The sequence below is a fragment of the Dermacentor variabilis genome, chromosome 8 (assembly GCF_050947875.1).
Source record: "Dermacentor variabilis isolate Ectoservices chromosome 8, ASM5094787v1, whole genome shotgun sequence".
Taxonomy (NCBI): domain Eukaryota; kingdom Metazoa; phylum Arthropoda; class Arachnida; order Ixodida; family Ixodidae; genus Dermacentor; species Dermacentor variabilis.
In genome coordinates, this window is record NC_134575.1 from 101,403,758 (window position 1) to 101,430,945 (window position 27,188).

The following is a 27,188-nucleotide window of genomic DNA, read 5'->3' on the forward strand; positions in this document are numbered from 1 at the left end:
TGCACCATCAATACTATTCTGCCCTACCAGCCTGATTAATCAGAATGCGTTCCTGTCTCTCAAGCTGCGCAGCATGCTGAAGAATGCAGGCAACTGGGCCGCTGTCTTACCACCGATCACACACACCAGAAGCTTCGTCGCGGAGGCTCTGACCTCCAAAGCTTCCCTTCCGATGCATTGGTTTGGCTGTGGGATCCACTTGTAGCTCCCGGCCTTTCTTCTAAGCTGCTCCCACGATATCATGTACCTTACCGTGTTATTGCACAAACTTCCCCCGTGAACTATGTCGTCGAGCCTGTGTCGCCGCCTTCTGATCAGCGCCGTCGCGGTCGCGAAACTGTTCACGTAGATCGGCTTAAACCCTTCTACGAGCCCGCTATGCAACCTCATGCTTAGATTGCCAGGATGGCGCCTATTTCTCCGAGGGCCAAATGTAATGAAGAAGAAGCGCCGGTTAGCCCGGCGCATCTCCAGCGTATGAAAGGCAACGCAAAAGTGACGGTTAGTCAGGCGCATCACCAGCGCTTTACACACGCGGACGGTTCTGACTGGTCGCAGGATTTTGACTACCGCACCGACTTCGACCTCTCACTCCATGCGTACACTGTCAATAAATACCTTGACACATGGTATTTTTAAATCTCGGTGCATGATAGTTCATAGGGGCACTCTTTATATACTTATGACCTTGGCATGCAAGTGACGATCTTTCCATCAACAATATATGTTATAAATTATTAGAAGTGTTTTTAATGAGTCGTTCGCTTTGCTTACTAGAAAGAGAAGCGATACTGAGACACATATCATTCACGTGCACTTCCCACGCCGTTGATAAAAGACTCTGCCGAAGGGATCACTAAAGTCTACAGGATTTTTTTTTCAGGGCCAAAAAAGCACGCAAAGAATTTTGATGTGAGTTGAACAGAGAGCAAAATATTCATTCTCTAAGCATAAGCTATGCACACCTTTAGAAATAATTGTTATTTGGCTACCTCCTTCTCGCTAAAAATATAATAAACTTTGTCCTGTGTATATATTTCAATTTATTGTGTATACATGCATGGCGTTTACAGTGGGAATTTTAAAAAAAATGTTGAAGGTAGAAAACGCGGATGAGGCAGCCAAAGCTAGTGTTTATAATGCACTTGTCCTGCTATTGTCAGAATTTGCAGAAATAAAGCGAAAGCATGAATTAAAATCTGTGCACGTCCGCGCTAACAAAGATGCAGTAAGCTATTCGCTACAATAAAAATTTTAAGTGATAAGGTCAAGGGCCTGTGCCTTGGAGGGGGCCTGTGCCCCGGAGCCCTCCCGCAGTCGGCGCCTATGGAACTGTGGCTAATGAGGTGTGCAATGCGATTTAGGTTGGTCTAGTTTTGCTGTACGGGAGGCTTCAAGCAAGTTGGCCATCTACAAGCGCCTGCTGCATATGCATTGCGACAGGTGGGCGAGGAGTCTTTGACTACTTGTCGGCAACCTGTCCTTGCACGCAGTGGGCACGGCGGGTATACCACTTGGAGCAAAAATGCGGCCTCATACGAAACGTCATACTGGCGGAATCGGCCAGAGCCTACGCCAAGGAAGTGCAACAAAGAGTTCATGACGTGGAGGATACGGCGTGGTAACATGCATTTGTCCACAAAAAGACTCTGTGTCTTTCCACCGCCAACACAAGAACTCCATCAAAGCTGTCCGCCTACACAATAGCGTGAGCAGCGCCCTCATTTTGAGGCTAGAGCAGGGGCACTGCGCACTCTGACACGGCAATGTTCGTTCGATACAATTAACAGTGACATGTGTTGTGCCACTCCTGTGGGCACTCGGATGAAACAATCGAGCATCTGGTGCTTCAGTGTCACGAGCTTGGCGAGTCTGTTTCTGACAAAGCGCTAGCAGTAGCGCTCAGCTTCGATGTCTGTAGCAGCGTCCAGAACTAAGCGACGCCTTGAACAGTGGAGGGCAGCAACACTGCAAAGCAGGTGGTTGCGAACAGTGTCAGTGGAGGACCTGGGGAGAAGTGTCCGTGGCTATGTGGGTGTGGGTTGAGGGCACGAAGTCGGCCACCCTTCCTGGAACACACTTTTGAGATCAGAAAAACAATATGCCATTAGCTTTTCTTGTGCACACATAATACTATTTTCATGCACAAGGTTGTTCAATTAGGTAGCGGTCTACTTTGACAACCAGTCGTAGGGAGACTTACAGAATTCGCAATTCATCGCTAATGAATATTTTGCTGTACACAGGAGTCTGTTGTAGGCATAGCAAATAAACAAGTACTTCGCTGTTGAGCAGTTACATCAAAAGGATTTCACACGATCATGGCCACTGAAACATGTGCTGAAAACTGATTACTAAAAATGTCTCTGCAACCTTCAACACACCTGGTCTAAAGTATATCCTAATATAACTAAATAACTTAATTGTTAATTATTTTTTATTTATTTCCACAATGCGTGCCTACATAACTGGCACCAGACTTTACGGTGGTGCTCTCAGTGTTGAGTCATGTTACATCAGTGTTCAAAATATTTCATTGCACTTTTCAAACACAATGAAACAGCTTGTAACATTATGCTGGAACATGTGAATTACTCTAGTAGCTCAACATATCCCCGCATATACTAACGCTTGTCTAACAGAACGCCATGCAGCACACTGCTCACATATGCATTTTCCCAGCTTATTTTACTTTTATTAAGACATAGACACCTACATGACTTAACTGTGTGGGTAGATAAATGCTATTTGAGTTCACGAGTTACGAAGAAGTTTTGAAAGAAGAACGTGCACTGAAATGGTCACGTGTTGGCGCAGGCGCTTCTTCACGTGGCTGTAAAGTGTCAAAGCCTGTAGGCGTATGTGTTACCAAGATGGCTGAGTGGGTGTGAAGGTAATCTTTAGCAGCAACTTGTCAGAAAGGTGAAAATTATTTTGCATGTTTACTTATTATATGTCGGTACTTTGTTGCCTAAAGCAGATTTAATGTAATGCGGATGGGATAGGGCCAGAACCCAAACAAGTCAGTGCAGAATACATTTCAGATAGTTTCCGAAAAATGAACAGCTATCATCAAAATAAGTATAAAACAATGTCACATCCCGGTGTTCATAACATTGGCAAGTTCCTGTTGTTCCGTCGTATGTTATTAAGCACTGTTTACTAAAAGCACAAATGGAGTATAAGGAACAAATGGGGAATTCGCTTGCACACAAAGGGTTCATTCAGTACAAATTATCTCTGTATTGATTGGAAAGCCTAGCACCGCGAGAAACGTATACAGCCCCTACTACACACGTTCTCATATTTTATCCCTATGTTATTTATGCCCAAGGGGGAGTTACTAAGCATGGCAATATCATCAGCAAATCGCAGGTTACTAAGGTATTCGCCATTAACTCTTATCCCCAATTCTTCGCAATCCAGGTCTCTGAATACCTCCTGTAAACACGCTGTGAATAGCATTGGAAATATCGCATCTTCCTGCCTGACGCCTTTCTTTATTGTGATTTTGTTGCTTTTTTTTACGGAGGACTACGGTGGCTGTGGGGCCGCTATAGATAACTTTCAGTATTTTTACATACGGCTCGTCTACACCCTGATTCCGTAATGCCTCCATGACTGCTGAGGCTTCGACAGAATCAAACGCTTTCTCGTAATCAATGAAAGCTATATATAAGGGTTGGTTATATTCTGCACATTTCTGTATCACCTGATTGATAGTGTGAATATGGTCTATTGTTGAGTAGCCTTTACGGAATCCTGCCTGGTCCTTTGGTAGACAGAAGTCTAAGGTGTTCCTGATTCTATTTGCGATTACCTTAGTAAATACTTTGTAGGCAACGGACATTAAGCTGATCGGTCTATAATTTTTTCATGTTTTTCGCGTCCCCTTTCTTATGGATTAGGAAAACGTTGGCGTTCTTCCAAAATTCCGGTACGATCGAGGTCATGAGGTATTGCGTATACAGGGTGGCCAGTTTTCTAGAACAATCTGCAGACCATCCTTCAACAAATGTGCTGTCACCTGATACTCCCCAGGTGCCTTCCCCCTTTGCATAGCTCCCAAGGCTTTCTTTACTTTTTCTGACGTTACTTGTCGGATGTCAAATTCCTCTAGAATTTCCTCTTCCATTATCGTCGTGGGTGCCACTGGTACTGTATATATCTCTATAGAACTACTCAGCCACTTGAACTATCGTATCCATATTAGTAATGATATTGCCGGCTTTGTCTCTTAATGGCATGCATCTAATTCTTGCCTATTCCTAGTATCTTCTTCACTGCTTTTAGGCTTCCGCCGTTCCTGAGAGCAGGCTCAATTCTATCTATACTATACTTATCCACATATATATATATATATATATATATATATTACAAAACAACTAATCTTTCAGGTCTTCCTTTGTTACTAGAAGATATATGGATTTGCGAAGTGCCTATTCAAAGCATGAAATATTCGTACTAAATTATTGCAACTAAACATAGTTCATTCTTAGATTTATTATATTAAGAACATGCTCTGTGCATAACTTTCTTCGTGAAGAAATTACTTAAGAGAGACTGGCACAATTGCAATTCACAAAGAATATTTGCAAGTGATGAAAAACATTATTGACCCAATTTCCTGCCTTCTGTGCACAAATGTATTATACTGTGCAGGCGTCACTGTATACTCAATTCAGTATGTAAATTTCATAGAAATATTTTTAGAGGTATATATGTCGCACCAGTGCTTATAGAAATGCTGACACATATCTTGCTGTATTATGTAGGAATGAATTAGGCATGGAGGACTTGACATTTGACTCAAGACGTAAATTACTCATGTATATAAGTTACAACAAGAGCCTTCTGTGCTAATAATGAACTTCCCAATTGCCACCAATCAACCTCTCTTGCAGCTCTCGATAGAATAAAATGCTGACACCACTATATAGCATGCTGTCATTCAGGTACTCAAATACCAAGAACAGACAATGAATTCTCATTAAACACAGGATTTTATTTGGTGCTCCGATGAAACAGACAGTGGAAAGCCAACTTAGTAAACAATCAATTGCTCTAAAAAAGTACCCATTTGCAAAAAAAGAAGTATGAATAGAATAAGATAAGTATCCCCAGGATGAATCACGTAAAGCAGAACCTTGAGCCAACAAATACATGAATTGGTCCAAAAGAACAAGTTCATATGTACGAAAAGAGAATACTGGGGGAAAACACCCAGAGCTCAGAAAGCAGATCATTCAGATATCTGTAGTGTGATAATTATTACAACGAACATACATAGTTTGAGGCATGAGAACAGTAATTTTTGAGATAGGGATGAACAATGATTACTTTTCGAATAATAAAAAAACATAATATTACAAACAAACTGCTGATTTTACCATCCTCATTCTATTGAGGTTTAATTATACGTTTATGTTTTTTCTCAGCTGTAAAGGCCTTGTGTGGGTAACTTTTCATAATTTCTTTAGCTCTATGTTTTATTACCTGTTGAAAAAAGATGTAGAGCAAATACGGGGACCTAAAAAGTGTTTCAGGGACCGTATCAGACCACATCCAGACATTTGTAATACCTGATGCAGTAGAACACTATGCAACATGCTACACGCCCATTGACATTTAACTCAAACTCTAGTTCAACGTAGTTGTTGACCTACCCTGCAGTATCATGGTGCTGTGCTCTCCACTTATGTCTGCTCAAACTACGAAACTGCTTAAAGGACACGGAGCAGAAAGTAGAACTGTATGGCCGGTCACCTGTATGAATGCGCTGGAGTACCTTCATGGCGCTCTTCAACGAGAAGCCTTGAAGGTATAAAGGGCATTGATATGTTTTCACCTGTGTGGGTGTGCAGGTGTTGATTCAGGCGGTTCTTTCGTGAGGAGCTCTGAGAGCATGAAGGGCACTGATATGGCTTCTCGGCTGTGTGGGTGCGCAGGTGGGATTTCATGCTGCCCTTTTGTGAGAAGATCTGAAGGCATGAAAGGCACTGACACAGCTTCTCGCCTGTGTGGGTGCGCAGGTGGTATTTCAGGCTGGCCTTTAGTGAGTAGCTCTTAAGGCATAAAGGGCACTGAAATGGCTTCTCTCCTGTGTGGGTACGCAGGTGCTGGTTCAGGTGGTTCTTTCGCGTGAAATTCTGAAAGCATGAAGGGCACTGATATGGTTTCTCGCCTGTGTGGCTGCGCAGGTGGGATTTCATGCTGCCCTTTTGTGAGAAGCTCTGAAGGCATGAAGGGCACTGAAATGGCTTCTCACCTGTGTGGATACGCATGTGTTCATTCAGGCGGGTCTTATGCGAGAAGCTCTGAGAGCATGAATGGCACTGATATGGCTGCTTCTCCCCTGTGTGGGTGCGCAGGTGGGACTTCATGCTGGCCTTTTGTGAAAAACTCTTAAGGCATGAAGGGCACTGAAATGGCTTCTCACCTGTGTGGGTGCGGAGGTGTTCATTCAGGCGAAACTTTCGCGAGAAGCCCCGAGAGCATGAAGGGCACTCATAAGGCTTCTCGCCTGTGTGGGTACGCAGGTGGGATTTCAGGCCGGCCTTTTGTGCAAAGCTCTGAAGGCATGAAGGGCACTGAAATGGCTTCTCACCTGTGTGGGTGCGCAGGTGTTCATTCAGGTGACTCATTCGCAAGAAGCTCCGAGAGCATGAAGGGCACTGATATCGCTTCTCACCTGTGTCGGTGCACAGGTGGGATTTCAGGCTGGCCTTTTGTGAGAAGCTCTGAAGGCACGAGGGGCACTCAAATGGCTTCTCACTTGTGTGGGTGCACTGGTGTTCGTTCAAGCGGTTCTTTCGTGAGAAGCTATGAGGGCATGAAGGGCATTGAAATGGCTTCTCGCCTGTGTGGGTGTGCAGGTGTTTCATTACGTTGTCGTTTACTGAGAAGCTCCGACAGCATGAAGGGCCCTGATAGGGCCTCTCACCTGTGTGAGTGCGCAAGTGGATTTTTAGGTGGCTTTTTCGTGAAAGGCTCCGATAGCATGAAGGGCACTGATATGGCTTTTCGTCAGTATGGATGCTGGCATGTGCGTCCAGATGAAACAATTTATCAGCCTCGTGGTCACATAGGTCACATTGGCGAAGGAATCCTTGCTTTGAGTTGTCACACGTGGCAGTCGATGGAGAAATAGGAGACCTCGATGCTGCACAAAAAAAACAAAAGTAATTAAAGATAGCCAGAAATACCAAAAAGAAAACAGGTGCTGAATCTAATTACAAGCTTTCTTTTTTTTTGGGGGGGAGACCTTGAGGGTGATTTAAAGTATGATTAAACAAAGAAATTTTGATGGACCTTTTTAATTTACTCAATAGTTCTGCATTTGAATGCTTGACGATGGTGTTTGTGATGTCCGCCTATAATAGAAATTATTTTTACAAAGGAGTAAAATTAGAAAGGTAGAAAACGTGGAGTGTTCGAAGATTTTCACGGATTTCTAGGAACCTTAACAACTGTTTAAAAATGTTTTGACCCAGCTTGCTCTCTGATCCTTAATGAGCACTTGAGGCCCGGATGCCGTACTCGGCACTTGCAAAGCTTAGGATTCTCTGGCACAACAAATTTGTCTAATGTAAGACTTCATCAGTCGGTTTCTTGATCCCACACTAAACTTTGGCAATGTTTTCGTAAGTTGAGATTGCAAGGAGCCAGCTAGGAACACTATTATAACGCGATAACATGAAGAGCCTCGTATTGGCGTCCTGCGCCGGCGTCACGGTGAGTGAAAATCCTCATATATATTTAGGTATCTGTATATGCCATACCTGGCCTGGTGGGATACATACGGTATATGTTGGTTATATTGCCACAGCATTCAATCACTAAAGTTGCTCATATGCGATCTCGGGAGCCCTGCACGGCACACCGCAGCGAGGTAAAGTGAATGCACAGCCTGGGTGTGACCCCCGCGATTGCTGCGGAGGAAGTCTCCGAGGCCCCGCCCAGATGTGCCTGCCTGCGCGGCAAGCTACAGAGAAAAGACTGCATTAATCTTTCGCTCCGCCGTGCATAACCCTGCAGTCAAGCACCCGCAAGAGAGGGAGAGGTCAGTGGAGAAGCGCAATAGTGAACTGCTGCTTGTGCGCAGGTGCGCGGCTACGCGTGGCGCTGAAATAGACCAATGTTGATCGAATACGTATTCCATGTGGAGATGTGGGAATTTTAAACTGCTGCGGTGAATGAGTGTAGAACTCTGGGGAATGTGATGCGCTCGGCATGCAACGGTTGGGTATCTTTTGGTTTCGTAGATGAATGCAGTTCGTGATATCCATTGGTAGGACAATTTCACTTCCTTAAAATGGCGTTTTAAATTCGAGGATCTTTATGGGGATTTCAGGATTTCATCTATTTCGTGATATACATTATTTTGTTATATCCCGTTTCGTTATAAGGAGGCTTGAGTATTCGTTAACTACTAAACGCCACATAGCGACTCGTACAGAGGAGGAAAGGATGACAATGAATGTGGGGAGAAGGGAGTTTCTACACCTAGGAATGGAAAAATCGAGGGGTTACCCAGGAGATAATGAAAGTTTGAGTAATCGAGAACCTTGCCCTGAAGTGTAGCTTTGTGGCAGCGCACGCTGTGCTGCCAAAAAGACGCACCTCAAATTGAAATTCCTGTAATCCGTACTCCAACCCTGACCTTACTCTTCAAGGTTTACATTTTTTGCTGCGAGCTACAGGTGCAAAAATATGGCAACATCTTTTAGTGACTTTGCCATTATTCATCTTCGAAAACTACTTGCTAGATTGGGTTTTTCTCAGTACCGACCTTATAGCCTTAACAAAGTATGACAACATCTTCAGTTGCAGTTTTGTTCAAAGTGGAACAATTTGACATGCACTCTACTCATTGCGCTCTGCTCAGGCGTCCTCTGCCAGAACACCTGAATAATGGCATAAGTCAATGCCACAGTCACAAGCACTGAGGCAGACAGAGGCGAGTCAAAGAGCACAATAGCACTTTGGAACCAGGTAAAAAAGGCAGATAGTTTCGTTTTCTGCACAAGACGACTGCACAATGTGGGAACCAGCACACAAAACCGAAGTATGTCTCACCTGCTACGGCACAGGCTAAAACAGACTCACAGACATTCTATTTCTAAATTTTACAATTTCTCTAATCGTGAAATCGTTTATTGAAGCAACAGATCAAACTAATAGTTGATGTTGCCTTCAATACTTGTCGAAGTCATATCTTATTGTGAATAATGTCACAGCATTGTAGGAGACATAGGCACACCCTTGAGGTTATCCTTGACTCATTGGCTAAGAATGCGGTGCCTGTGAGGCGAAGGGCGCACAGCGCTTGGTTTGAAATTTGAGCCCTTTTTGCGGGGTAATACTGCGCAAAGTCGCGCTTATGCGAAAAGCTCTGATAGCAGAAGTGCCAATCATGCGGCTTCTCCTCATGCTGTTGCACTTTTGTGCAATGAGTGAGGATAGGACGTATATCGCATAGTCACAATTGTCGCAATATTTAAGGCAGCTCTGCTGCAATTCCTTGTGCTTGACAATTCGTAAGAAGCCGTTATATATGCTTCTGTGTCCACACAAGCATAAAAAGTAATTGAATCGGCCAATTGCACGTTTTTCCAACAAAGATTATAGCAAAAATCCTAAACGATCTTAACATATCAGGCTCATTCTTCACTTATGCCAAATGAGCAAGGTTCACAGTTCAAGGAGAAAGTTTGTTTACTACAGGCATACATAGTAGAAAGAGATAACAGAAGCTGCATCACCATACTTTTCTTTGGTAACATTTGTTTACTACAAGATGCCAATACAAAGCAAAATTAAGCCTCTTCTCTGCAGAGTGAGGTTTTGGTACACCACAGTTAGTGCTATTCACTCGCTTTCCTTAAATGAATCTCCAGATTAACTCCTTAGTTACCAGACTTGAAAAGATTTTTTTAAGATTGAAAGTTTATCGCAAGATTCACTTTTCACATACATCATTCAAACATGCATCGCCACATCAGGGGGGAGGCTAAAGTCTGTATGTGCCTGACGAGGCCCGCCTTCCTGGTGATGACAACGAACGCATTTGAGATGGCAACATGCTTCCATGTGCGGCAGCATCAGAATCACACCAAAAAAGAACACCCACAATTCTGCACAGTATAAAAACGTTTCAGCATAACCTATTATTCAGCTACAGCTGTGAAAGAGAGCAACACATGCAGCACTAAAAAATAAATAAGTAATCGAACACGTTATGACCACAATAAGTCGAAGTTGTGTGTAATATCACTCCAGGAATAAGGTTCCCAATAAGCTCCAGCCACACGGAAAGGTGCGAGGCGAAATTCGGCAACACTGCTGCGCGCGGCTGTTCGCCCTCTCTCGATTCCCCTCCGGCCGCGCTTCTCTGCGCCGCTTGGCTCAGCAGTCGTCCGATATGGAGGTTCCCATTGTTCGTCCCACCAAGTGCAAATTCATTCCGTAATTCGGTTTTTGCACGCCAAAGGGACTACACCCGTGGATATTCATCGTCAGTTGACAGAGGCGTATGGCGACAAGTGTATGTCCGTTCAACACGTCCGAAAATGGTGCAGGGATTTGAGGGCCGGTCGGAAGGAAGTCCACGATGAAAAATGGAGTGCAAGAACGCCAGTTTAGGAGAAGGTTATCAAGATGGACCAACTGGAAGTGCTTTAAAACAGGAGACTCACCGTCCGTGAACTTTTTGCTCCGATTCCTGGGAGTTCTTATGATACAGTGGAAAGCTTTGACAGAAAAATTGGGGTATCACAAGTGTTGTGCTCGACGTATACTGCGGCTATTGACATCAGACCGCAAGGAGAAACGCCTTGACTGTGCTCGCCAGTTTCTTCAAAAGATTCAAGAAGATAAAGAAGGATTGTTGCATTCCATTGTTACGGGAGACGAAACGTGGGTGTTTCATTTCACTCTAGAAAGGAAACAAAAATCCAAACAGTGGTGTCACCAGTCGCAAAGAAGTTCAAACAAGCTCCTTCTGCTGCCAAAGTCATGGCCAGTGTTTTGGGGGATCTTAAGGGGATACTGCTGATCGATTTCATGGAACGTGGGACAACAATCAACTCAGACAGTTATTGTGCAACACTAATAAAACTCAGGCAAGCTATCCAGAACCGAAGGCGAGGATGACTCGCTGCCGGTGTAACGATGCTTCACGAGAACGTTCGACCTCACGTCTCCCGTCAAACCCAGGAACTTTTGACAAACTTTGGGTGGTTTGTTATGCCCCACCTACCATACAGTCCAGACCTTAATTGTGCGTGGCGATTATCATTTGTTCCCCAAGTTAAAGGAACGTTTGAGTGGCCAACGCATCAGGAGCGCCAATGAAGTCAAACAAGAGTTGAAACGCTTCCTCAGTGGATTGGCGGCGGAGTTCAACGACACTGGGGTACAGAAATTGGAGCGCCGCCTACAAAAATGCGCAAAAAAAAAGATTATGATTGTGCAGAAAAATAGAGCAAAGCTTCCTCTTTCAAATTGTGTAAATTTCTATAAGGATAAACAATGTTGTCGATTTCTAAAATTGATGGAAACCATATTTCTGGATGAACCCTTAATAGATCCATACTTCTTTTTTGTAAAGTATTTTACAAGAGAACTATGTATTCGATTTTCGCTTGCTTTGTTATCATTCAGGAAAGTTATGATGCTATGTTCAAAGGTCAGAACCTCACAGTTAGTTCCAGCCTCAGGAATCCTGCAAGATACATGTCGCAGTTCAGAAACAGCACGAGGCTGTGCAAGTGAACAAAACCTAAGGTTGGGTTTGCTGTGGGTCAAGTAATCAGCCTAAAATTTAGGCTTGCTGTGGATCAAGTAATCAGCCTATATTGCCTGTCGAAGGGTTATTAAGTTATGCGTATTAAGGAGCGCTGGTATACCTCGGTATTCTTGTGTTCTCGAAGTTCTGGGAATGTTACCGTTTGCTCTAATTGCCTTTTTTGCGATATAATTGAGGGGTTTAGGTTTGCATATGTTGTCTACGTCAAAAAAGTAAACAGTAATGAAGTGACTGGGTAAGTCCTAAACAGTTGTTTTTTCAGCAAAGTTTGTAGGAAAAGCCTTAATATATGTATTAGCCCGACCTAGCATGGTATACTGGAACGCAAGTAATTAATATGCTAAGTCAAGGTTAACTGTTCACTAAATGCCACTCCAAGAAAACGTAATTAGCACACACATTATATTTCTTTTGCTTTTTCAAACTAATGACAGGATCAAAATGTGGAATTTTATTTTTAGGTTTAAGGACAATAAATATTGTTTTGCGCACATTTAGCTTAAATTTGATCATGTTCAGTGAAATATTTGTTTGCATTTACTAGAGTGTTCAAGTTGTGACTGCAGAAAAATATGATAGTGTCATCTACGCACATAACTATATCAGCTGAACTAGGTATACTGATATCACTATAAACTAGGAGAAGCCAGGGCCCTAAAATGGAGCCCTGTGGAACACCTGTGGAACATATGCCAAAAGTAGATCGGTTACAGTTTACAACTGCGTACTGTATTATAAACGATAAGTAATTAGCAATAATCTCCAGGGATATAAAACTTATTCCATACGACAGCAATTTATGTAAGAATATTTCATGTTTAATACGTTGAGAACGAAAGCCAACTTCTGGGGAATTCTCATGCTTTTTGAAGTTCAATGTATCAGTAATGGCCATTTTTGTTCGATGTAACCATATTTTTTTCGATAATTTCTTTATTATGTGACAGTGTTCAAAAATTGTTCAATATAAGGAATAATTCAATGCAAACATGTTCGACATTTAGTCAGGTTTGACTTTACACATAACAAAGAGGTGAAATTCTAAATCTTTGCAAGACAAAGAAATTTGGTTCGTGCCGACACCTAGGGCATATTATACCGAGCAGCGTCTTTCTTATACTCTTCCAGTATTATTAAATAAATTTTAAAATATTGTTTGACCCCTTTCAGCATTCAATTGATGCTATTAAGCGATTTTTTCTTAGCAAACATACGTGATACTGTACTCAATTTAAAGCTATGCCGCTATAGTTTTTTCGTTTCCCCATAACATGTTATTTGTTTATTCTAATGCCTATGTTTTGCCCCATAACATGTTATTTGTTTTTTCGAATGCCTATGTTTTGTGCTGAAATGCATACCGCTGCTTTTTACGAAGTCTTTTGTTATCTTGTTTCAGTATTTATTTTAAAAATTGGAAATAGCTGCCTGTGTACTGTACTGCTAAGTTGATAAAGGGGGCAGGACCTCTGCCAAGCTTACGAGCTTTTAGTCCTGTCTCCTGCTCTGTCCAAAAGAAAAATAAAGACTGAATTGAATTGAATAATATGCCGCTTCGCAAAGAACATCTAGAAACACGTTATTCCCATTAGGCTCCTGAACTATTGCTGATCGAGAACACAACTAAGATGTATAAATTAATGCTTTGAAGTGAGGAAGTGTTAAAATATATGTACCACAACATTATCATTTTTATTTTCCGAGAACGGGATTATATGCATTTACTAAAGATGTCGTATTTCTATGTGTACAACCTGTAAGAAGGCATGTTCCTGGTATGTTCATTTGTGCAGCAACTGATGTTAGAAGATAACCCTTTAAGAAAGATCTCACATTCTAGTTGTAAACCTTAACTGGGCTGTTACAAACTTTATGTATCGAGTTTATACAGTTCATAGCACAGATCTATGCTTTTTAGCTAGAACACAAAGGAACGCCCAATACTTTTCTTGCCTCTGTTGTTTTCTTCTACTCGATACCCCAGCCTTCTCAAGGTGTCTCTTCCTAAATTGCTCAGCTTAAGTCTCTGGAGTTGGCTTCTTCCATGAGCTCCCGCCAGCTTTTGCCACGTGTTGTGGACGGTGATGCTACTGGCGCATGCCATTTCGTAACAGCTTTTGCAGGCGCTAGAAATCTATTTTGGACCAGTAAAACAGACATTCGGAGCAGATTGTGAAAGCAATTGCAAACTATATTATACAAAGTCTTTACAGTGGGCAGGTTATGTGAAAGCAGTAAGTAGTCACTCATTCATAAACGCAATCCAAACACTAAAAATCACCCACCACTTCATCGCAGCGCTTAGTATAAACTGTGACGAAGTGCTGGTGCCTAGAATGCGCTTAAAAACAACTTAAGAGGCTTAGAAAATCATGGAAGTACTTAGACATGCTACGACCAGACCTCGGAAAGTTTTGAGAACATTCAGCGTCATCATAAATGCACTGTTTAAGCTGGACCACTCGGTGAAAAACAACTATTTTAATCATACAGCACAACCCAGTACTATAGGCGCACCCTCCTTCTCTACCTCTAGATGGAACCCGCTATTTTTTTTTCACCTTCCCACGAGGCCATTATCTTCACATTTTACAAGTCTGTTAAAATTGGAGTATCGGTAATTTTGATCAAAGAAATGCCGTCTGTGCAAATAGTTGCTTGCACAAGTTTATCTGCTGTGGTAGACAACTTTTCAAACAAACAGAACGGCAAACAGATGTATCTTTTCAGAAGTTATCGTGTGTGTGTATATATATATATATATATATATATATATATATATATATATATATATATATATCTTCTCTCTCTCTAGCGTACCCGCCGTGGTTGCTCAGTGGCTATGGTGTTGGGCTGCTGAGCACGAGGTCGCGGGATCGAATCCCGGCCACGGCTGCCGCATTTCGATGTGGGCGAAATGCGAAAACACCCGTGTGCTTAGATTTAGGTGCACGTTAAAGAACCCCAGGTGGTCAAAATTTCCGGAGTCCTCCACTACGGCGTGCCTCATAATCAGAAAGTGGTTTTGGCACGTAAAAACCCCAAATATTATTATTAATATATCTCTCTAGCGTGACTCCCAGATTGCCTGGCTTGCTGTGACCCGTCAGGGTCAGTGGTTACTGGCCCATGGGCGGGTATCTCTCCCATTCCCGTTTCCACCTTTACCCCTCCAAAATCCACCCCGGCTCCCAATCTTCGCATCCTCCCCCTCCCGTCCAATATGTCCTCTGTCCTGCATGCCGACCGTCGTCACGCGGGCGCGCAGCATCATTCTCCCCTCTTTACTACCCAGGGAGTAGCCTACACGGATGCCTCTTTCATAGCTCCTCGAGGTTCCTGCGGCTACGCTATCCACCGTCCCCACCTCCCAGCACCTGAAACTCACACGAGTGGGCCGTACCTGCACCGTCCGAATGCACTCTCTCTCGCGGTCCTTGCCATTTCACATGCCCTACAATCATTTCCCTCCCTTCCCTCGCTCCCAGAGTACGCGATATACACCGACTCCCAAGCCGCCACTCACCACATACAGAATCGCACCCTACCCCATTCACTCCAACAAGAGGTCGAACGAGCGGTCTCCGCACTGCAACCTTCCACCGTCTTCCTCCGCTGGGTCCCAGGGCATTTGGGGGTTGACGGCAATGAGCTGGCCTATCAGCTCGCCCGTGAAGTTTTAAACGGGGCACCGTTGATCCCCTGGTCCAGGCCCTCGGAGGATTCAGGGGGACTCTCCCTGCGCCGCACTGTCAAGGAAGTTTACCTCCAGCTCCGTCTCGACAAGCGCATCTACCCTCCCCCTCATCCATCACTCACTGTGCCGGAGGCTCGCCTTCTGCGGCACATCAGAATGAATGCACTGGTTACCCCTTCCCGCCTCTTTCTATATCGCTCTGACCCCTCCTGTCCCAACTGCCCCTCTACTTATGCAGACCTATCCCATTACCTATTCTACTGTCCGGCTGCTCAGCAATCAAGTTCATATCCTCCCCCTTCGCTTTCCATCACCACCTAGCTCGACTGGATTTGCGCCGAAGGTGAAGAACAGCGTCGACTGGCCACTCAGGCGGTCTATGCTCTGCCTGTACTTTTGGGCTGAATAAAAGTGTCTTATACTTTATATATATATATATATATATATATACACTTAAAAAATTTTACTGATCCTATTGAAAACTATTTTTGCAAGAACAGTTCCGTTCGAGGATAATTATGAAATTTAACACAGTAGGGTGATTTCACGCTCATAGGCGTGGGTCTAAACGAAAACCCACACAGATCCCCACAAACATCCCCACAATTGACGTAGCTTATTATGGGGAATAGTCAGCTGATGGCGGCCAGTAGTGCAACTGCCAAAACCACCGCCAAAGTTCTAGGCTGGCGTGCTACATAATCAGCTACCTCACATGGAGGGGTTTGTCGGTGTTGGCACTTTCACGTTTCAATGTTAAATTAGAATACTGAGCCGCCGACCAGAATTATGAATTTCTGGCAAGAACATTCGAATAATTGTGCGGGCAGTCTGAAAATGGCAGCCTTAGTGGGGAAAATAATTTCACTGTTTTTATAGAACAAGCAGTATGAAAAATGTACTTAATTTTGCCCAGTGCTGTGCTTAACTGGTGTCCTGCTTGATCAAACTACAGCGATGACGGACAGCGAGGAGGTGTGCCGCTTTCCTTTGCCTCGCAGCTCGATACACGTCACAAAGAGTAAAAAAAAATGTAGATACAGTAGAACCTCGTTCACACATTTTGGAAGAAACCGCGAAAAAAAATACACTAACTAGGAAAACGTACGATGCGAAGTAGCTAAAAAAATTTGTGATTCAACTTTTGTTGTCATCTACGTAACGCAAAGCGTCGCACTGATTGTTGCGGCACGATCCGCCGACGCGCGTCGAGCTGATCGCGCTCCAACGGCCCGAGACCCGTTTAGCTGTTTTTCTATTCCGTGGTGTTTTACGAGGGCGACGGGAAACCGAAACGAAATCGACCTGAGGGGCGACGCCTGGCGCCGCCAAAGCTAAACACGATGCCCCGATAGCGCCGCCTGCAGGAGAGAACGGCGGCTCGTTTGGATTACCGCCTTCTAAAAGCGTGCAGTACGCTACCAATGGCACTACGCGCCACCCACCGTAAAACAGATAGGTGAATATATTATTCGCAATAGGTTTGGCGGCGATAGCTGTGAATGTGAACTGTGCGCGCCGTCGTTTTCACGTGAGACAGACGGCCATATACTCTTCTTGATTCCGCGCACCTCGTGCCTTTTCTTCTTCGCATGGGGTCTAGCGGTCGGAAAACGCGTGTGATCGCAGTGTCTAGCAGGGAACGGCGGCGCGTATCAGTTATCGCCTATTATAAGCATTCTTACACTTCCAACGGAAACACGCGCTGTCAAACAGATAGGCGAAGATGCTTATCATAATAGGATTAGCGGTGATAGCTGTGAATGTCGCGTGCAACGACTCCGAAGAAGATTTGCTGGTACCGATATGAGAAACTAAGTGCGCACCGGCATTTTCACGTGAGACGGGCAAGTGAGTATTGCAGTGAAGCTGGCACGGCAGGCAGCTGTATACTGTTCTTGATCCTGCGCACTTCACGTATTTTCTTCTTTACGCGAGACCTAGTGGCCAGAGAACGTATTACACGATTGCAGTTTGGCGACGTGCTGAACGTTGGTGCCAAAAAATCGTGTTTTCCCGGAGTGTATCGCCGGTAAAAAATGACCACAACTTTAGTGGCTGTTTTTTGTGTGTGCGCACGATTGCGAATATTGGCACCAGTAAAATGTCCGTAACGGGAACGTATCATTGAGGTTCTACTGTATATGTGCACGAACTTTGACTCTGCAATGCCATCTGATTGGGCTGCGATGCACGAGTTCTGTTTCGCGAAAGCATTTCCAGTAGTTGCCAGCATGTCGTCCGCGGACTCAATCTCAGCCTCTGGCGTAGCGCGTGATTTCAAAACCAATCACCAAGATGCTTCACTGGTTCGAACAAATTTGAGGCCACTTTGCCGCAACAACCTGCCGTGCGCCCACCACCAGGTCGGCTGGCAGTGAGTTTTAGAGCGGCAACTCCTAAGCGTCCGTTCCTGCAGCGAGCGTCAGCGTCGCCATCCTACCTCGCAACAGAGCGAATAGCAAATCGAAAGAGCGAACGTGGAGTGCAGCGGTAGACGAAAAAAGCAGCGAGAGCGAAGAGAGCACGATGGGGAAAATGGAGGAGGAGGGTATGGCGAAAGCATGAGAAGAAAGGCGTAGTGCTGCGCACGAGGGTTTTCGTAGCGACGATGGGCACAGTACGTGTGCACCGTTTGTGTAGAAAAAAAGCGCTGCATGAGCGAAGGTTGTCTTCGGCGGCTGCTGTGGATTGCGCCCACGCATCACTCGCACGAAGGCAGTGCCATAATCGTCGCTGATTTTTTTTTTATGGCTATATAATGCAAAGAGCTTAAACAGAGGCTTAACCAGCGGCACTTTGTCAATATGCCGCGGCGAAAGTTGCTATCTGGTACACTGTCGACCAATATATAAGTATATCCGCCGTACGTCATTTTAAAGCCGTGCGATTGCCTTGCAAATAAGAAGAGCTATATGGGACAGTGTAAAAATTATGCGTGGCTCTGCTATCGCGAACACCATAGACCAGCGGAACAGGGGGAAGGCCAGTAAAATAGTGCCAAACCGCACGGAAGGCACACGAGCGCCGGCAACGCGTATCTACGGCGTCCGCGATTCGCATGGCTAACGCAGTAGTAGACGCAGCGGTTGCCTCCATTCTGTGCGGAGCGGCGGCCGAGGAGGACAACGAGGCACCCTAGCACAGCCAGAGGAGCAAAACCAAATACATAGAAGGATCTAGGGCGCGTGTCATGGCGCTTCGGCGAAAAAGTACCTAGAAGTGTGGTACGTGCAGGCGGCGCATGGCTGCGCAGCGATCGAGCGCTGGGCTTGGGAGCCTGACCTGACCTGGGACCCTGGCTCCCAGCCTGACCTCACCTGACCCCCTGCAAGCGCGCCGCTTTTTCTCCCACGCTAGGATCCACCCAATCCTAACATTTCATTGCACGAAGCATAGCGCCGTGTTGCTATGCTGTGCGATGCTATTTTTATATTCTGCTTTTCTTCTCAGCTCTCTCTTCCACAGCTCGGCGAAGCTGCGCACGTCAAGAGATACCCATCGTGCTTCTAACAGCTCCATTGTAAAATTGTTCACGACCTTGATATCTGTGACACTGAGCCCATCATCAGAGGTGGTACAATCATTTCACACTTCAGCGCAGGTCCTTGCGCAGGCAAAAAGCCTAGTTTGCGCACAAGAAAACACTTTTGGCACAGAGCCCGATGGACGTGTGCTTACGATATACCATGCAAATTTTAACTGATATAGTCGATGCGTTATTGAAACGAGTTTGCACCAGGCTTACCTTATAAGCAAGGTTTGGAAATAATGCGGTGCTTCTCCACACCGCAACGCACAAAGGGTGCTACAGGTGGGTTCGTCGATACGGCGCAGAGAAGGAACCAGACAGATCGTCATCAAAAGCGTGTTTATTAACCCAAGATGCAACACAGCGCGACAGTCTCGGCTTGTGCACAAAGGCTTACCGCAAGACCGATCAGCACGAGCGCCTGCACTTAACATGACATCACGCAATATAGTCATGTCATGCCAGGCACATTAGGGAGCTTTAGAATAAGGGTGGCAAAGGGTTCACGGCCGCAAGAAAAATAACATAGTGTCAGCGCCAATGCGCATGCGCGAGACGCGAACAGGGTTTTGCATTTGCAGCATTAGTGAACTGCTCCAGCGTCATTTCCATAAGCAAATGCTCGATGAGGTCAGTAGGTGAAGTCTACAGATCAGGTAGCTAGAGCTGAAATAATTGCATGACGATGGTATTTCACGTTGGATCGTGAAACCTACGTGGCTCGAGACTGTGTTCTCAGTCAGGGCCTCCATGCACCCAAAGGCATGTTGACTGCAGAGATAAAATCAACATTGTAGCTTTCGCCACTGTCCACACAAACCCCCACAAGATAAAGCATACGTGACCAATGGAGCTGCTTGAGTCCAGATAATCCCTTGGTCCATTGGCTGCAGGAGTGATGTTGCGGTTGACGGCAAGAATTCCACTAGTATAGTTTTGAGGTCCTTGGCATGGCTATGCGCAACGCAGTTGCCCATTGTTATTAGAACGTTGTGTCCTTGACACTACAACTTCCTCACCAGCTCCTCACACCTTCTATTTGCCTTCATACAGCACTTGAACACGCGCTCTCTAAAAACATCTCGAATTCTTTGATTTACTGGTAACAAGCATCGGAACCTTTTCAGTTCCCAGAGTATTGCTGCCGAGGGGAAAAGTCGGCTGTTCCTTGCTGTGCTTGCCACGGTGACAAGGGACCTTTATGAACACAACGGGTTCTTGAGGTAGCAACTTCTAAAAGTGACCAGTTTCATAACAGTTAAATGTGTCTCTGGACATGGCCCTATCTTAACGATAACTTTCAGCAGCCGACTCATATAAAGCAGCACTTTCCCCGCACATCTTCTTAAAGCTTAAGTTGCTTCTTTTCTTAACATTTCGGACCCAGCCATTATTAAATTTAAAACCCTCAAAGTCCATCTGAAGAGTCAGGGTGACTGGCATTTTATTTAAAGCATCACCGGACACCGACACTTGCACAGCTATCGTGGCTTTCAGCCACATCAGAATAGCTTCCTCACATTCTGGGTGGGCACCTTGGCTGACATTCTTCTGCCGGGATCAAGCAGATTTCTTGGCAGGTTCCAGTACCATCACCTCGTTGCTTATGTAGTCTGACATTGTCTGCTTCAAGATTTCTAATTCCTTTGCGACGTCAACATGCGACTGGCCACTTTGCACTTTCCTAATAATGTTGGCTTACTTTCCTGTCGTAAACCTGCTATAATTTCCTCACTTTGAAGCTTAAGTTGTTTGTCGAGTTGGAGGTGGACGACGAAGGCGCTGTCAGCGCCATTGTTACCAGCTGTGATGAAACCACGAAAGACTATGAGCTGCTGAAGCGGCTAAGCCTGCGTCACAGTACGAAGCTGAAGAGAACCACAATGCGCATGAGAGGCAATACAAACAGTACCACCGACTATAGGCACTGACTACCTGGGGGGGGGGGGGGACTTCAGCGCCCGAGACCCCTTCGGAGTATACAGGGGGGGGGGGCTGAGGCTCCCCCTCCGCGACGCCGAAGTCTCCCACCATACCCCTCCCACATCTAAATATCACTAGAGCTTTTTCGCCTCCATCATTTGAGGTTTCTTTTGACTTTCCTCGACCTCTTCATTTAAAATTTTATTGTGGCTAATAGCTTAGTGCATCTTTGTTGGCGCGGTCGTGCACAGATTTTAATTCATACTTGCGCTTTATTTCTGCAAATCCTGACAAGGCCAAGCGCATGAGAAGCACCGGCGGCGGCTGCCTCATGCGTATTTTTTCACTTCAAGATTGGTTTAAATTTACACTGTAAACACTATGCATTCGTAATATATTTAAATATATACACAGGACAAATTTCATACCTTTTATGGAGGAGGAGGTAGCCAATTTACAATTATTTCTAAAGGTATGGATAGCCTATGCCCAGAGAATGAATATCTTGCTTTATGTTCACCTCGCTTCAAATTGCTTTGCATGCTTTTTTTTTTTTACTCTGAAAGAAAACCTATACATTTCAGTCACCCCTTCAGCAGAGTCTCTTATCAACGGCGTGTGAAATGCACGTGAATGACATGTGTCTCAGTATTGCTTCTCTTTCCAGTAGGCAATGCTAAGGACTCACGAAAAAAATTCCAATAATTTACCACATTTATTAGGGATGGAAACATCATCATTTGCATGCAAAGGTCATAAATATATAGAGGGTGTCCCAATGAAGTATCAATCACCAAGATTTAAAAAGCAGGAATGCGTTACTCGAAGAAAATGTAGTGCATATTGTTTCCAGTACAGTGGAGTGGCTGCAAGTAATTTTTTTGTTACTGAGGTTTCATTAGGTCACTGTAATGAATTATCTAGCTCGAGACGTACTACCCTAAATATCACTTTCAATGAGGCATTTGTAGGCACAGCCAAGGGACATATAGCTACGGTATTTTCAGCGACATACTAATTGCACACTAATTTTTAAGAATTGATAAATACACACTGCGCAATATGGAGAGTACCACCCGACTGCACCCCCATCCGCATCATAAAGCAGCGCCTTCCAACGTGTGACTTTTCGTGCGCAATAGATTGGAAGGCACGGGAATGTAAGTTGGCCGGCTAGTTCACCTATTTCTCCACTCGATTTCTTTCTTTGGGGTTATGTGAAAGACCACGCTTATATGTTCGAGACAGACAGATTAGCTGAAGACAAGGATAACGGATGCCTGCCGCAGAATTCCTGTGTCGGCCATCAAGAAAGCCACTGAAGATATGATGAAGCGGATTCAGTACTGCGTAGCTGCAGAAGGAGCCCTATACGATCACGTCCTCTATAGGCAGCAGCTGGTGTTCAACGGGGCTTACGAATTCATAGATAATAAAGGCACACTGAAACTGATGTTTTTATACATTTGTTGCAGGAATTCCGATTGCCAATTTGGCTCATTTAGAAGTGGAATATTTTCTTTCTTGAACGCATTGGTTTTGCCTTTTCTCTACACGTGGGTCACTTCTCGGTCTGTTTCTTCCGCTCTTATTTTTTGTCACGAACGTGTTTTTGCAGCATGCATACACTTTCATGAAAAATAAAACCGTTACTTTAACTGGCTTTGGTCCGAAGGAAGTTTCTGGTGCGAAATATATAGCTGCACGCGCACTCTTTCGATGCGGTGCGAGCAGAGCCGGCGATCTTGAAACATTCTATGGCCATTCCATAGCTTTTCGCGTTTTGCGCGTGGTCAGAGTGGTACTTTGCCCGTGTTATCAAGGGGCTTTTGTTATCAATGTGATCAGTCGGCCTTGACAGACGGATAAGTGTGCCGTAGAAATGAGAGGAAGGAATAGCTGCAAAATGAGAAACCTGATTTTGGTGCTCCTTCCGTACCATTGTCAAGGTGATGCGCTCTCTCTTCGGGTTTGCGACAGGCATGCAGCTGTTTTCGATCAGCTTATTTGAGGGCGCTGCTTTACGATGTGGGTGAGAGCGCAGTCACATGGAATTTTTCATATTTCGTGAGGTTTCTTTGCCGGGCGGAGAAAATTGAACAGAGCTTGAAACATACGAAATTTTGGTGGTTCTTGTACAATGAATCTATGGAGCGCGTGGCAGTACCGCGGCAGAGTCCAAATATTCGTGAAGGCACAAAATATTGGGTGTCTGAAAAGTCGGTCGGCGAACATATCATTATGCTGCGAAAAAGAACATATTAGAATTTCACTTAGTGCCAGTAAACATTTTGTAAAGCGTTATGCAATTCTTACGCTGCAGCCGCATGCACCTTAATTACAAAGGAATGGTTGGGCGTTGGTCAGGTGTCGGAAGATACCTTTGGCACGTTCTGCTTGTGCTTGCCTAGTGCACTGTGAAACAAAATAAACGTTTCTTGTTTGAAGTTGTCAAAAAATGGAGGCAGCGTCATCGTTTTTGGTATTACAGTGGCGAACACGCCAGCTTGGAAAACTTTGTGCAAGCACATATAAACACTGCACAGGGTGCAAAAATAACATGTCAGGGCCCGACTTTATAAGTGCATTTGAAAAGAATGTGATAAAATGGGCAGAATCGTAAAGCAGGATTGTTGCACTGCACTCTCTTAATAGAAACAAAAAAGTATAACTCTTGATTTTCAATGGAAGCTTTGTTGTGCAATGGCTATTCTTTTGGCAGTGAACTTGAAGACACTGTGGTGGAATTTGTTTTCTGTGCACCATGCATGAGTTCTGCGATGACAAGAGATTCAATTCATTGCAAAGGCTCACTGCTGTCGTTTCACAAAGCGACAAGGCTTGACTTTTGCCTCTGCAAAGGTGCATGTGCTTGTAGCACATTCTATCAAGAGTGCAGCAGAATAACTATTCACTGGGACAAACTGGCGGAGCAGAAAAAAGTCTCGTCGGCCACTCAGTCTGCAAACACTGTGCAAGAAACCAGAAGCCGCTATCGACGGGAGAGGACCAAAACGAGTGTATGGGCAGCAGTCCCCTCAAGATGCCTACAGGTTGACTGAAGTGATTGCTGGCGTGCACCTCAGATGCCCAATGCATGCTGCTGATTGCATGACGACATTTCTGAGAGCTCGCTTTAGTGGAGGCAAGGATGTTTTGATAGCTTGAGAACGAAGAGTCGACTGGTTCCATTCAAGAGTAAAAGTAGGTTTTCCGTGTGGCTGTGGTGGCGTCCCTGTCGGGCAGCCACTTCGGTTTCAAGAAAAGCAGAGGCAATGACCTCCACAGCTAGGCATACTGTATTTCTGGAGCAAGGGGCAATGACAACCACGGCGAGGTACTGCTCAGTGACGGATGGTCGCTAGAAGGGCTCCCCTGTAGAATGCCGGAGGCTCTCTAAGGGGAGCCCTTCATTCCGGCTGAAGGAATGAAGAGTTAATGTTCAAGATAGGCTGGTTTTATATAGTCGAATGACACTGTCTCTGCCGTGAATGTCACTATTCAAGGCTTTCTCTGAACACGAAACCACACGAAAGGGGCCTTCATAGGAAGCAGTCAATTGTAGCTTGATAGAGTCGCGCCACAGAAAGACGGGCGTGGTTGAGTCCATTGCTGGGAAACTGAACATAGACTGCCCGCGGGCGATATGTGGGGGGTGTAGGTCGAAGTTGGTAGAGCCAGAATTGTAGCCCAAGTGCTGCACGGCCGCTGGCGGAGTGCCTTGCTGGGTGTCAAAAAACTGGCCTGGAATGCAGATTGCTAAGACAAAGAACGTCTCGGCTGCCTTGACACCGAGGTCATCCTTGGTTATTGTTCACAGCCCCAGCAGTACTAGGGGTAGCCTGTGCACCCATATTGCTGTCTGTCGAGTGTGGTGGTCAATGACACCTCGAGTTGTTGGTGGAGAGGCTCGACCATGCCGTTGCTCTGTGGGTGGTAAGCTGTGGTGTTATGAAGGCGCGTGGTGAGCAGCCTTGCCATGGCAGAAAAAAAGCAAGCTTTGGAACTGTCAGCCCTGGTCAGTAGTAATGAGCAAAGGGATGCCATACCACGACACCAGCATAGCATAATATGCTTCCACCGCTGTTTCCACCGTGATGTCTTGAAGAGGCGTTGCCTCAGGCTACCTTGAGTACCGGTTGAGAAACGTCAGGAGGTACCTGAAACCTTGGCAGGGCAGAAGACGGCCCATCAAGTCTAAATGCACGTGATCGAAATGGCTCTCTGGTGGTCCAAACGGCTGCACCACAGAACGTATATAACGGGTCACTTTCACGGCTTGACAGGCTTGGCAGCTCTTTGCCCAGCTTCGAACATCTTTGTTCAACTCAGGCCAGACGAAGCAGTCTGTGATAAGCCTCTGCTTCGCTCTGATGCCGGGATGGCTCAGCCTGTGCAGTGAATTGAATATTGGCCGCCGAAACTGATGGCGCACGAAGGGGTGAGGAGCTGCCTGCAATGTGTCGCAGGTGATCAATGTTATTGTGTAGGGAAGGGGCACCTTCTCAAGCTGGAATGACGAGCCTTTTTCCCACACTTGGCGCAGCTCAGGGTCATTTTTCTGGGTGAACGCTAGAGCTTGGAAATTTACAGGGCCAACAGGCACAGCAGCAATCCGCGACAATACATCAGCTGCCCGGTTTTCGGTCCCAGAGATGGACCCAGAGATAAATTTGGAGATGAAGGAAAGTTGCCAAAGCTCACGTTCTGAGTGCGAGGAACTATACATTCTTGACCACAAACGTTAACCAATTGTGCTTGGTCAGAAAGTAAAAACTTTCAAGAAAAAAATGGAATTGCTTGACAACGCAATAGATGGCCAACATCTCTCCCGAAGGTGCTGTAGGTTTGACGCGCTTTGAGAAGCCCAGTGGCCTCCAGTCTATGCCATCGTGCTGCTGCAGTATTGCACCCATTGCTGTGGTCGATGCATCTACCATAAGGCAAGTTAGCGCATCAGGGTACGAATGAATCAGCAACAGCGCAGTCGCCAACCATGCTTTGGCTTACTGAAAGGAGTTCTTGCTCTAAGTACCAATGGAAGGTAGGCATTTTTTTAGTCACAATGCAGCAGGTCGGTAAGCGGCTGAAGAACTTGTGCACAGGATGGTTTGAAGCACCTGTTAAAATTTACGAGCCCCAAAATCTCGCACAACTTTCAGAAGGAGGTTGGAGAGGGGAAGTTCTCGATTGCCCACACCCGATTCTAGTATTCTAGCTATAGCTTGATGCCTTGGGGTCAAGCTGACGTCAGCGATCACAAACACCTATCTGTGCAAATGCCAGAGTCCGATGTCTAGCGCTATCAACTGGAGCCCATACGACGCAATGGCAGTGTTGTTCACTGCATCGAGTGTAGGTGTGAATTTTGCGCGCTGGTGATCTGCGGCCGTGGCGGGAATGATAAACTGCTCGGCTCCGGTGTCGGTGAGGAGGCAGGTGCCGATGATGGGATCGACTACGAAGAACAGGCGGCTCGCTTGAGGGCAGATATCGCATTCCGCTGTTAGCGACTGGCCAGTGCGCTTCCCACCCATGAGCAAGGCTGAGTACAGCGACTGACTGTACTTAAAGGCGTGAAGTTGTACTCAAAGGTGTGAAATTGAACAGTGATCAAGCATAAGGCTAGAAACCATGGATTATGGATAACACATTCCTTAAGTCTGTTGCAGTACCTCAATCAAACGAGCCAGCATGCATATAACAGGTGTTTAGCTAACACTTTCAGTTTGTTAAAGGTTGCCTGAGGCAGATAACACTATTCTAGTTCATGAGCTGGTCTACTCAAAGGGGTGAACATTACTTGTACGAAGAAGTGAAATTCTTAATCGACTAAATAACCAAAATGCACTAAGTAAGTTTTCAACAATTTACTTTATGGCCCATATTGAAATTTACAAATTCTAGCTTCAGTGTTTGCCATGCGGAAACATCTGCAACAAATTCTCAGAATGACACCACTTGCGAGAGATTCACCCCCGACCTTTTTGGAGAAATGCACTGGCATTTCAGTTACTTTTGTGCTTGCAAAAAACAATGTTTTGTTAAGAACGTAACTGGAACTACAATGCATTTCTCGAAAAGGTTTGGGAATTAGTACCTCAAAACTGGTGCCATACTGAGAATTCGTTCTAAGTGTATCCAACTTGGTGAACACCATGGCTAGAATTTCTAAATTACAATATGGGCCATAAGGCAATTATATTATGAAGTTAATTAGTTGATTT

The 27,188-nt window shown here is 45.1% G+C and overlaps 1 protein-coding gene across 4 annotated transcripts in view; it reads right to left on the bottom strand.

Annotated features, from left to right (window-relative positions):
• Positions 1 to 1,702: 1,702 nt before the first annotated feature.
• Positions 1,703 to 27,188, bottom strand: part of LOC142590483 (uncharacterized) — a 216,582-nt gene continuing 191,096 nt past the window's right edge. For 2 of the 4 annotated variants that reach the window (XM_075702636.1, XM_075702638.1), the window contains one exon: positions 4,991 to 7,162. In XM_075702636.1, coding sequence (XP_075558751.1) covers positions 5,763 to 7,162 — 1,400 coding nt within the window. In that variant the 3' untranslated portion in view covers positions 4,991 to 5,762. Of the gene's footprint in view, positions 2,080 to 4,990; positions 7,163 to 27,188 lie in introns of those variants that run through there. The other 2 variants (XM_075702640.1, XM_075702641.1) reach the window with 2 other exon arrangements.